Raw genomic sequence first — 13,459 nt, 5'->3', positions numbered from 1 at the left:
GTTCTACTAACTATACTAACTGGTTCTACTAACTGTACTAACTGGTTCTACTAACTATACTAACTGGTTCTACTAACTGTACTAACTGGTTCTACTAACTGTACTAACTGGGGTTCTACTAACTGTACTAACTGGTTCTACTAACTGTACTAACTGGTTCTACTAACTGTACTAACTGTGGTTCTACTAACTATACTAACTGGTTCTACTAACTATACTAACTGGTTCTACTAACTGTACTATCTGGTTCTACTAACTATACTATCTGGTTCTACTAACTATACTAACTGGTTCTACTAACTGTACTAACTGGTTCTACTAACTGTACTATCTGGTTCTACTAACTATACTAACTGGTTCTACTAACTATACTAACTGGTTCTACTAACTGTACTAACTGGTTCTACTAACTATACTAACTGGGGTTCTACTAACTGTACTAACTGGTTCTACTAACTATACTAACTGGTTCTACTAACTGTACTAACTGTGGTTCTACTAACTATACTAACTGGTTCTACTAACTATACTAACTGGTTCTACTAACTATACTAACTGGTTCTACTAACTGTACTAACTGGTTCTACTAACTATACTAACTGGTTCTACTAACTGTACTAACTGGTTCTACTAACTGTACTATCTGGTTCTACTAACTATACTAACTGGTTCTACTAACTATACTAACTGGTTCTACTAACTGTACTAACTGGTTCTACTAACTATACTAACTGGGGTTCTACTAACTGTACTAACTGGTTCTACTAACTATACTAACTGGTTCTACTAACTGTACTAACTGGTTCTACTAACTGTACTAACTGGGGTTCTACTAACTGTACTAACTGGTTCTACTAACTATACTAACTGGTTCTACTAACTGTACTAACTGTGGTTCTACTAACTGTACTAACTGGTTCTACTAACTATACTAACTGGTTCTACTAACTATACTAACTGGTTCTACTAACTGTACTATCTGGTTCTACTAACTGTACTATCTGGTTCTACTAACTATACTAACTGGTTCTACTAACTATAGTAACTGGTTCTACTAACTGTACTATCTGGTTCTACTAACTATACTAACTGGTTCTACTAACTGTACTAACTGGTTCTACTAACTATACTAACTGGTTCTACTAACTGTACTAACTGGTTCTACTAACTATACTAACTGGTTCTACTAACTGTACTAACTGGTTCTACTAACTATACTAACTGGTTCTACTAACTATACTAACTGGTTCTACTAACTATAGTAACTGGTTCTACTAACTGTACTATCTGGTTCTACTAACTGTACTATCTGGTTCTACTAACTATACTAACTGGTTCTACTAACTGTACTAACTGGTTCTACTAACTATACTAACTGGTTCTACTAACTATACTAACTGGTTCTACTAACTGTACTAACTGGGGTTCTACTAACTGTACTAACTGGTTCTACTAACTGTACTAACTGTGGTTCTACTAACTGTACTAACTGGTTCTACTAACTGTACTAACTGGGGTTCTACTAACTGTACTAACTGGTTCTACTAACTGTACTAACTGTGGTTCTACTAACTGTACTAACTGGTTCTACTAACTATACTAACTGGTTCTACTAACTATACTAACTGGTTCTACCAACTATACTAACTGGTTCTACTAACTATACTAACTGGTTCTACTAACTGTACTAACTGGTTCTACTAACTATACTAACTGGTTCTACTAACTGTACTAACTGTGGTTCTACTAACTGTACTAACTGTGGTTCTACTAACTATACTAACTGGTTCTACTAACTATACTAACTGGTTCTACTAACTGTACTATCTGGTTCTACTAACTGTACTAACTGGTTCTACTAACTATACTAACTGGTTCTACTAACTGTACTAACTGGGGTTCTACTAACTGTACTAACTGGGGTTCTACTAACTATACTAACTGGGGTTCTACTAACTAACTGTTCTTGTTCTGGCTCATTGACAGTTTGACAGACACTGGCAGTCAATGTTTTATTTTGAAATCCCTTGACAGGAAATGGTGCCCCATGCTTCAGTCAACTTGACGTGTCTCCAACAGCTTGTCGCGTACGCACTCAGTTGACGGACGTGTGTGATCCGGATCATGGACCTGGTCTGCTAGAGATCCTCCAGCCTCGGCCCTGACCACCCAGCTCCCCCGCGGAGCTCCAACATGCTGCTGCCGGGAAACAAGTCCTTCGGCTGGGCTGAACTCCTGGAGTCGAACCGGTCTGAGGCGCACGGCGACGGTTCTGCGCCGGAGGTGGTGGTCGTCCCGGTTGTGTTCGGGCTGATCTTTGTGGTGGGGGTGGTGGGGAACTCTCTGGTGATGATGGTGATGGGAAATGTGAAGTATGGTGTTGGTGGGGGAGGAGGGGGGAGGCGCTCCAGCAGCCCCACAAACATCTTCATTCTGAATCTGAGCGTGGCGGACCTCAGCTTCCTCCTCTTCTGCGTGCCCTTCCAGGCCACCATCTACTCTCTGCCAGAGTGGGTGTTCGGGTCCGTCCTCTGCAAGTTCGGACACTACTTCTCCACCGTCAGCATGCTGGTGAGCATCTTCACGCTGGTGGCCATGTCGGTGGACCGCTATATCGCCGTGGTGCTCTCCAAGAAGTCCCCATGCGTCCGGAGCCGCCGGAACGCGCTGGCTGGAGTGTGCGTAATCTGGACGCTGTCCCTGGTGTGCTCGGTGCCGGTGGCCCAGCATCAGGTCCTGACCAACCACCCCAGCGCCCCCAACAGTACCTTCTGCTGGGAGAAGTGGTCCGGAGCCTCCAAACACACCTACAGGGTGACCATCCTGCTGGTCGGGTACCTGCTGCCGCTGCTGCTCATCAGCTGCTGCTACGCCAAGGTCAGCTCGTTCAGCCGACCATGGCGGACTCCCCGCGGCCGTAAAACACGATTAATAACCCCGCAGAGGGACCAAAGTCCCGACGGCCATAAAGTCTGTGCGTAAAAACATGGGGCAAGCACGGAGACCAACACCGAGACACCGGTGTGAGGTTTCAAAATAAAACACGCATGTCATTGTATGAAATGATTGTCAGATCTCAATTATTTCCCCCCAAACATTGTTTAAATATTCTTACATTTCTTTCCAACAGAAGAAATGATCCGGAATATTAAATGCCAAACACTTTTGACACATGGTATCGTTCATTCCTGAAATAAATCCTGCATGGTGGTTTCTTTTTCTCCACATGTGTTAAAATATAAAATATAGGAACAAAAGAGTCCTGACGTGTACTGCGTCTCAGAGCTCTTATTGTGAAGGCTTGCATCACCTCTGTCTGTGTGTATACTGTGTCACATTAAGGTCTCTGGACTTGTGACAGGAAGCAGCTGATTTACAGAGTGGCCAGACAATGGAAGGACAACACAAGCCCAAAAATACTTTTTCATAGAGACCTCATCCAGAAAGAGACTTATTGATATTAAATTCAGAGTTATTTTCCTTCCTCCTTTTATGTGAGTGAGTAAAAGGACGAGCGAAGGCCGCGAGGTTGGAGAGAGTTAGCATGTATAAGTTATCATTAGTTATCACAACTTATTAGTTATAAGTTATCATAAGGTATCATTAATTATTAGTTATCGTAAGTTATCAGTTATCGTAAGTTATCATTATTTATAAGTTATCATAAGTTATCATTAGTCATAAGTTATCATTAGTCATAAGTTATCATTAGTTATTATTAGTTGTCAGTAATCTTGTGTTTCTTTCTCTTAATTTATTATCTATTATTCACACTGTTGATTTTTTATTTTTTCAGGTTTTGCTTCATCTTCATAAAAAAATGAAGAACATGTCCAGGAAGTCTGAGCGCTCCAAAAGAAAGGTGGTTCTTCTTGTTCATGTTCATGTTCATGTTCATGTTCTTGTTCTTGTTCTTGTTCTTGTTCTTGTTCTTGTTCTTGTTCTTGTTCTTGTTCTTGTTCATGTTCATGTTCATGTTCTTGTTCTTGTTCTTGTTCTTGTTCTTGTTCTTGTTCTTGTTCATGTTCTTGTTCTTGTTCATGTTCATGTTCATGTTCATGTTCATGTTCATGTTCATGTTCATGTTCATGTTCTTGTTCATGCTCACGTTCACGTTCTTGTTCTTGTTCATGTTCTTGTTCTTGTTCTTGTTCTTTTTCTTTTTCTTTTTCTTGTTCTTGTTCTTGTTCTTGTTCTTGTTCATGTTCTTGTTCTTGTTCATGTTCTGGTTTAACATAATTTAACCTGGTATATTAACTTGTCTAAGTCTAACTGATTTAACATGGTTCAAGCTCCTTTATAACTAGTCTAGCTCCCTTTAACCTGGTTTGATCTGGTCTTCATTTTCTTAAATGTGATCTATTTTCTGAACGGACTGTGGGTGTCTGAGGCCCCCCTAATGGGGTGGACACCCTGGTGGAGGGCACACCCTGGTGAAGGTGACACCCTGGTGGGGGAGACACTGTTGTGGACACCCTGGTAGAGGGCACACCCTGGTGGGGTGACACTCTTGTGGACACCCTGGTGGAGGGCACACCCTAGTGGGCGTGACACTCTTGTAGACACCCTTGTGGAGGGGACACACTGGTGGAGGGGACACTCTTGTGGAGACCCTTGTGGAGGGCACACCCTGGTGAGGGTGACACTCTTGTGGACACCCTTGTGGAGGGCACACCCTTGTGGAGGGCACACCCTGGTGGGGGAGACACTGTTCTGGACACCCTGGTGGAAGGCACAGCCTATTGGGGGTGACACTCTTGTGGAGGGCACATCCTTGTGGAGGGCACACCCTGGCAGGGGTGACACTCTTGTGGACACCCTCGTGGAGGGCACACCCTGGTGGAGTGGATGCCCTGGTGGAGGGCACACTCTTGTGGACACCTTTGTGGAGGGCACATTCTGGTGGAGGGGACACTCTTGTGGAGGGCACACCCTAGTGGGTGTGACACTCTTGTGGACACCCTTGTGGAGGGGACACCCTGGTGGAGGGGACACTCTTGTGGAGACCCTTGTGGAGGGCACACCCTGGTGGAGGGCACACCCTAGTGGGTGTGACACTCTTGTGGACACCCTTGTGGAGGGGACACCCTGGTGGAGGGCACACCCTGGTGGGGGTGACACTCTTGTGGACACCCTTGTGGAGGGCACACCCTGGTGGGGGAGACACTCTTGTGGACACCCTGGTGGGGGAGACACTGTTCTGGACACCCTGGTGGAGGGCACACCCTAGTGGGGGTGACACTCTTGTGGAGGGCACACCCTGGCAGGGGTGACACTCTTGTGGACACCCTGGTGGAGGGCACACCCTGGTGGAGTGGGCACCCTGGTGGAGGGCACACTCTTGTGGAGACCCTTGTGGAGGGCACACCCTGGTGGAGGTCACACCCTGGTGGCGGTGACACTCTTGTGGACACCTTTGTGGTGGGCACACCCTGGTGGAGGTGACACTCTTGTGGGGGTGGCACTCTTGTGGACACCCTTGTGGAGGGCACACCCTGGTGGAGTGGACACCCTGGTGGAGGGCACACCCTTGTGGGTTAGACACCCTGGTGGAAGGGACACCCTGGTGGAGGGAACACCCTGGTTGGGGGTACACCCGGCACACTGTTACAACTGATTTAACATGGTTCAAGCTCCTTTATAACTAGTCTAGCTCCCTTTAACCTGGTTTGATCTGGTCTTCATTTTCTTAAATGTGATCTATTTTCTGAACGGACTGTGGGTGTCTGAGGCCCCCCTAATGGGGTGGACACCCTGGTGGAGGGCACACCCTGGTGAAGGTGACACCCTGGTGGGGGAGACACTGTTGTGGACACCCTGGTAGAGGGCACACCCTGGTGGGGTGACACTCTTGTGGACACCCTGGTGGAGGGCACACCCTAGTGGGCGTGACACTCTTGTAGACACCCTTGTGGAGGGGACACACTGGTGGAGGGGACACTCTTGTGGAGACCCTTGTGGAGGGCACACCCTGGTGAGGGTGACACTCTTGTGGACACCCTTGTGGAGGGCACACCCTTGTGGAGGGCACACCCTGGTGGGGGAGACACTGTTCTGGACACCCTGGTGGAAGGCACAGCCTATTGGGGGTGACACTCTTGTGGAGGGCACATCCTTGTGGAGGGCACACCCTGGCAGGGGTGACACTCTTGTGGACACCCTCGTGGAGGGCACACCCTGGTGGAGTGGATGCCCTGGTGGAGGGCACACTCTTGTGGACACCTTTGTGGAGGGCACATTCTGGTGGAGGGGACACTCTTGTGGAGGGCACACCCTAGTGGGTGTGACACTCTTGTGGACACCCTTGTGGAGGGGACACCCTGGTGGAGGGGACACTCTTGTGGAGACCCTTGTGGAGGGCACACCCTGGTGGAGGGCACACCCTAGTGGGTGTGACACTCTTGTGGACACCCTTGTGGAGGGGACACCCTGGTGGAGGGCACACCCTGGTGGGGGTGACACTCTTGTGGACACCCTTGTGGAGGGCACACCCTGGTGGGGGAGACACTCTTGTGGACACCCTGGTGGGGGAGACACTGTTCTGGACACCCTGGTGGAGGGCACACCCTAGTGGGGGTGACACTCTTGTGGAGGGCACACCCTGGCAGGGGTGACACTCTTGTGGACACCCTGGTGGAGGGCACACCCTGGTGGAGTGGGCACCCTGGTGGAGGGCACACTCTTGTGGAGACCCTTGTGGAGGGCACACCCTGGTGGAGGTCACACCCTGGTGGCGGTGACACTCTTGTGGACACCTTTGTGGTGGGCACACCCTGGTGGAGGTGACACTCTTGTGGGGGTGGCACTCTTGTGGACACCCTTGTGGAGGGCACACCCTGGTGGAGTGGACACCCTGGTGGAGGGCACACCCTTGTGGGTTAGACACCCTGGTGGAAGGGACACCCTGGTGGAGGGAACACCCTGGTTGGGGGTACACCCGGCACACTGTTACAGCAGATCACAGATCAGCTCCTCGGGTCAGTGGAGCAGGAGCAAAGGCTGCTGGGTAAATATTTAGACAGCAGAACTAAGAATAGAAAAGATCCTCCCAGTCAGAAGACGGAGTAACGTCTTAATACTTTATTCATTAATACCTTAACTGATGTTCATCAGCTCAGTTATGGATTAAATGAGACTCCACACAGTAAATCCTCTCCATGGTGTTTCAAGTCCGCATTCCTGCAGACTTTGCCCAAGATAATTACCCACAATTCTATTCCATTTGCAACTACAACTCATCCATTTACCAGCTGACCTCAGTGAGGCCCCGAGGGTTCAAAGTTTAAGGGTTTGGGGGGCACATTGGGTCTGGCTCTTAAGCTCTGAGGGGTGATATTCTGGCTCTCTCATCTCAACTGCCGTGCTCAAACCGTCCACTAGAGGCCCTCGGAGTCTCTCGCAGTCCTTTCTATGTTCCCATATTACTCATCAGCCCTGCGGTTACAGTTATACACTGTATGTATGTTTATGTAATATATATGTATATGTATATATACATATATATACACATATATATGTATGTATGCATATGTATGTGTATATGTATATATGTATGTATATATATGTATGTATGTATTTGTATGTATATATGTTTATATATTTGTATATGTATATATATATATATATGTGTATATGTATGTATATATATGTACGTGTATATGTATATTTTTGTATGTATATAAATATACATATATATATATGTGTATATGTATATATATATATATATATATATATATATATATATATGTGTGTATGTATATGTACATGTGTATATGTGTATATATATATGTGTATATGTATATATCTGTATATGTATATGTACATGAACATATACCCACTCCCTCATACTGTATGAGGGAGTGTCCTGATTATATGTGGGAGTGTCCTGATTATATGTGGGAGTTTCCTGACTGTATGAGGCAGTGTCCTGATTGCATATGGGAGTGTCCTGATTATATGTGGGTGTGTCCTGACTGCATGTGGGAGTGTCCTGACTGTATGAGGCAGTGTCCTGATTGCATATGGGAGTGTCCTGATTATATGTGGGTGTGTCTTGACTGCATGTGGGAGTGTCCTGATTATATGTGGGAGTGTCCTGACTGTATGAGGCAGTGTCCTGATTGCATATGGGAGTGTCCTGATTATATGTGGGTGTGTCCTGACTGCATATGGGAGTGTCCTGATTATATGTGGGAGTGTCCTGACTGTATGACGCAGTGTCCTGATTATATGTGGGTGTGTCCTGACTGCATGTGGGAGTGTCCTGACTGTATGAGGCAGTGTCCTGATTGCATATGGGAGTGTCCTGATTATATGTGGGTGTGTCCTGACTGCATGTGGGAGTGTCCTGACTGTATGAGGCAGTGTCCTGATTGCATATGGGAGTGTCCTGATTATATGTGGTTGTGTCCTGACTGCATGTGGGAGTGTCCTGATTATATGTGGGAGTGTCCTGACTTATATGTGGGTGTGTCCTGACTGCATGTGGGAGTGTCCTGATTATATGTGGGAGTGTCCTGACTGTATGAGGCAGTGTCCTGATTGCATATGGGAGTGTCCTGATTATATGTGGGTGTGTCCTGACTGCATGTGGGAGTGTCCTGACTGTATGAGGCAGTGTCCTGATTGCATATGGGAGTGTCCTGATTATATGTGGGTGTGTCCTGACTGCATATGGGAGTGTCCTGATTATATGTGGGAGTGTCCTGACTGTATGACGCAGTGTCCTGATTATATGTGGTTCTGTCCTGACTGCATGTGGGAGTGTCCTGACTGTATGAGGCAGTGTCCTGATTGCACATGGGAGTGTCCTGATTATATGTGGGTGTGTCCTGACTGCATGTGGGAGTGTCCTGATTATATGTGGGAGTTTCCTGACTTTATGAGGCAGTGTCCTGATTGCATATGGGAGTGTCCTGATTATATGTGGGTGTGTCCTGACTGCATGTGGGAGTGTCCTGACTGTATGAGGCAGTGTCCTGATTGCATATGGGAGTGTCCTGATTATATGTGGGTGTGTCCTGACTGCATGTGGGAGTGTCCTGATTATATGTGGGAGTGTCCTGACTGTATGAGCCAGTGTCCTGATTGCATATGGGAGTGTCCTGATTATATGTGGGTGTGTCCTGACTGCATATGGGAGTGTCCTGATTATATGTGGGTATGTCCTGACTGCATGTGGGAGTGTCCTGATTATATGTGGGAGTGTCCTGACTGTATGAGGCAGTGTCCTGATTGCATATGGGAGTGTCCTGATTATATGTGGGTGTGTCCTGACTGCATATGGGAGTGTCCTGATTATATGTGGGAGTGTCCTGACTGTATGAGCCAGTGTCCTGATTATATGTGGGAGTGTCCTGACTGTATGAGGCAGTGTCCTGATTGCATATGGGAGTGTCCTGATTATATGTGGGTGTGTCCTGACTGCATATGGGAGTGTCCTGATTATATGTGGGTGTGTCCTGACTGCATGTGGGAGTGTCCTGACTGTATGAGGCAGTGTCCTGATTGCATATGGGAGTGTCCTGATTATATGTGGTTGTGTCCTGACTGCATGTGGGAGTGTCCTGATTATATGTGGGAGTGTCCTGACTGTATGAGGCAGTGTCCTGATTGCATATGGGAGTGTCCTGATTATATGTGGTTGTGTCCTGACTGCATGTGCGAGTGTCCTGATTATATGTGGGAGTGTCCTGACTGTATGAGGCAGTGTCCTGATTGCATATGGGAGTGTCCTGATTATATGTGGTTGTGTCCTGACTGCATGTGGGAGTGTCCTGATTATATGTGGGAGTGTCCTGACTGTATGAGGCAGTGTCCTGATTGCATGTGGGAGTGTCCTGATTATATGTGGTTGTGTCCTGACTGCATATGGGAGTGTCCTGATTATATGTGGGAGTTTCCTGACTGTATGAGGCAGTGTCCTGATTATATGTGGGTGTGTCCTGACTGCATGTGGGAGTGTCCGGTCAGAGTTTGGAGAGAACACACATTTAGATTGATGTTTCTTCTCTTTCGTCCTGCAGACGGCTCAGACTGTCCTCCTGGTCGTGGCCGCCTTCACCATCTGCTGGATGCCCCACCACATCATCGCCATGTGGGTGGAGTTTGGCACCTTCCCCCTGAACGAGGCCACCTTCGCCTTTCGTATAGTCTCCCACTGCCTTTCGTATGGAAACTCCTGCGTCAACCCCGTCCTCTACGCCTTCCTGTCTGAGAACTTCCGCAAGGCCTGTCGCCAGGTATTCTCCTGCTTCCTGTACCCACCGCCGGCCACAGGCAAGGTGGTTCATTTACGCATGGAGAACTTCTCCACCACGCACTCAACCTCCAACATATGAAGGACTGAGGGAGGTGATCAGATCCAGAAGAGCACCGGGATCTCATTCAGCTCAAACAAGAGGGAGGGCTGTGTTTGATCAGAGATCAGAGACAGCAGGATGTGGGTCACATGACGCCAGGACAGCATGTGATTGGCTGCTGACTGGCTGTTGACAGCCTGCACTCGGCCGCCTGGTGAAAAAGGCTCCTTAAGTTAATGATTCCTCTGAGCCGCTCCAGCTTGCTTTCAGTGCATTTGAGGGTTTAGATCTGTCCTGATTACATGAAGTACCAAATCTGACTACTAATATATGAATCAAATTAAATAATTTATATAATATATAAGTGTTGGTAAAAAAGTATTTTCTGTTGCCTCTGGATTTATTTGAAGTGAAAGTGAAAGTGAAAGTGTGCTGTCATTCATTTCCGTAAATAATAAAGATCTCAGATGTGTGTTGATTATATAAATTAGTTTTCTGACTATTTCAGAGATGGAAACAATCAAAGTTAGAACAATGACAGATTGATCAATAAGTGATCTACTTTAAAATAACTTGTTTATATATTTAAATTATAAGCATGAACAAATAAAACCGTGCCGCTTTAGAATATCGATTTCTAGTTTTTATTGGTAATTCTATAACTTGCTTAAGCAGTTTTTAGTTTACGAATGTGTTTGAGAAGGACATGATGTCCGATTATTTATCTTTATCTTTAATATATTTTTACAAATGTGAAGGCTTCTTTGTAAATATAATGTTAAATTACATGGGGCTGTTTCACTGTTTTCTTATGATCAACAGTTTTTATTATTTTCATGTAAATATCAGAACAACATCATGTAATATTAGAAGCTCAGCCAAGAACTCGTCATTATTTAACGGTAAAATGCAGCATCGTGGTCTCAGTTTACCGAAAGCACCAAATTAATGTCAACAAAAGCGTTAATCTGCCGGATTCCATTATTAGGATGTCTGTCCACAGGAGGGACTCTCAGAACTGAAGAGGACAGATCCAGACCAGACTGCGAACCCAGAATAAAGAGTTTAGTGAATGAGGTGGATCAGGTGTCTGGAGACTCTGGAGAGGGTCAGAGAGCCAGCAGGACAGACTACTTTGTAACGGTTCCGAGGTCAGAATTGAAGGAACTGGTGGTCCCTACAGGCTGGGAGTGATTCAATATCCCAAGAGGGTTCAAGTATCCGGGGGTCTTGTTCACCAGTGAGGGAGATGGAAAGGCTGTGTGGTGTGGCCTCAGCAGTGATGGAGGTGTTTTACCAAAGTGTTGTGATGAAGTCCCACTTCACCACAACACACAGCGGTACCAGATAGCAAAGGTCTAGATCTACAAGTCCGTCTACATTCAGACCCTCTGCAATTGTCAGTCAATTTGAGATGTGAGCCACAGAATGATCTTCGTTCTTAAGGAGTCTGGACTTCTTATCCTTCAGGTCTAAAGGGTCCAGCTCAGGTGGTTCAACATCTGATCAAAAACATTCTGGGCTCGTTCCTTTCCAGGGTTTCTGAGCACTTCCAACTAAGAAGTGGTCCCAAGGTAGATCCAGAACACATCTGGTCTCGTCTGGGAAGGCCTTGGGGACATCTGGTATACCCTTCTGCTGCCCCCACTAGCAGACACCTGGATAATATATAAGATAAGATATTTGATGGATGGGTAATTTAGGTACTTTGTCAAATAAATGACTTATTCTGATCTTTGAAACGGAGTGTCTTACACTTTGAAAAGGCCTATTAGGTAAGAAGGTAAACAGGGCCATCTATTGGTCTTCCAGTAGAACCTGTAGTCCAAGTACACAACATATCCCACAGGAAGAGGCCTCGCTGATGTCGAAACTAGTTTTATAGACGTGTCACTTCTCTGCTTGTGAATGGGTCAGATCCAGAGCCGCTGGTGGACTGATACAGACTTGTGTTAGATCAACGCCCCTCTCACAGAACTATCTAATGAACCAGCTCTCCATTCAATGGGTCCGGTCTTACGAGATGTTTGAAGTTCTGTTTGTGCTGGTGGTCCAGGAAACGTGCCTGGTTGTCTCTCTGCCGTCTGTCCTGATGAAAGTCTCACAATTGAAACGGGGATTGGACCCCAATGCAGACCAATGAGGAAGCAGACAGGTAACAAGGAACTGCATCGCACTGGATATTCTAAAATAGGTCTTATTCCAACTTAACCAGCAGGTCCGTCTTTCAACCAGGGGGTTGTCGGTTCAATCCCCGCCCTAGTCCATGTGTCCTTGAGCAAGACACTTAACCCTGAGTTGTTCCCTGTAGCTGTTCTACGGTGTCTGAATGTGAGTCTCTTTGGATTCAAGCTTCAGCTAAAGGACATGCAAAAGCTTCCTCTCAGATTAGACTTCAGGACATCCCGTCTCCACAGAAACAAGCGGGTTCAAAGGTCACAGGACAACGTGTGGATGCCTCCTTGTTCCAGGACAGGAAGTGAGGTCATCGTCGTTATCGGTGACCAACGAGTGAAGGTCAGTTTGAACGAAGGAGACGTTTCTTTATCCAACGGGTCAAATATGATTCATAAAGAACAGGAGGATATTTATTGAGACAAACAGGAAACAAAAAGAGATTTAACAAACAAACAAAGAGGAAGAAAAAGAAACAAGAAATGTGAAGCAAGAAAAGGAGAAACTATAAAGAAAGGTGATTTTAACTCTTAATGTTGAGTAACAGTTCCTAAAGGACAAATACCAGAGATTTAAGAAAATAAGATATCGTGTAAGAAATATAAATATGTGTTTGAATAACTTTATTTGTGTTTGTGATGATCTGAGAATATTAGTAAATCATTTGGAGGATATGTATTTATGTGCATACAGAAGAAGATATGAAACCTGGAGAGTAACACACACAACACACACACCTGGAGAGTAACACACACACACCTGGAGAGTAACACACACACCTGGAGAGTAACACACACACCTGGAGAGTAACACACACACACCTGGAGAGTAACACACACACACCTGGAGAGTAACACACACAACACACACACCTGGAGAGTAACACACACACCTGGAGAGTAACACACACAACACACACACCTGGAGAGTAACACACACACCTGGAGAGTAACACACACAACACACACACCTGGAGAGTAACA

The 13,459-nt window shown here is 46.0% G+C and overlaps 1 protein-coding gene across 1 annotated transcript; it reads left to right on the top strand.

The window, feature by feature from the left end:
- Positions 1-2,193: 2,193 nt before the first annotated feature.
- galr1b (galanin receptor 1b) lies at positions 2,194-10,340 on the top strand. Its single transcript, XM_034529824.1, has 3 exons — positions 2,194-2,877; positions 3,797-3,862; positions 10,026-10,340. Exons 1-3 carry the CDS (start codon positions 2,194-2,196, stop codon positions 10,338-10,340), a joined length of 1,065 nt encoding a protein of 354 aa, XP_034385715.1.
- Positions 10,341-13,459: the final 3,119 nt, after the last annotated feature.

This window comes from Cyclopterus lumpus, chromosome 3 (assembly GCF_009769545.1).
Source record: "Cyclopterus lumpus isolate fCycLum1 chromosome 3, fCycLum1.pri, whole genome shotgun sequence".
In the NCBI taxonomy this organism is placed as follows: Eukaryota; Metazoa; Chordata; class Actinopteri; order Perciformes; family Cyclopteridae; genus Cyclopterus; species Cyclopterus lumpus.
Note: the sequence above shows the minus strand (reverse complement) of the source record. Positions and strands in the feature narration are given on the sequence as shown.

Coding starts and splice junctions, on each gene's coding strand:
- galr1b (XM_034529824.1), top strand. CDS start 2,194: ATGCTGCTGCCGGGAAACAAGTCCTTCGGCTGGGCTGAACTCCTGGAG. Junction 2,878..3,796: donor TCAGCTGCTGCTACGCCAAG/GTCAGCTCGTTC, acceptor TTATTTTTTCAG/GTTTTGCTTCATCTTCATAA. Junction 3,863..10,025: donor CTGAGCGCTCCAAAAGAAAG/GTGGTTCTTCTT, acceptor TTCGTCCTGCAG/ACGGCTCAGACTGTCCTCCT.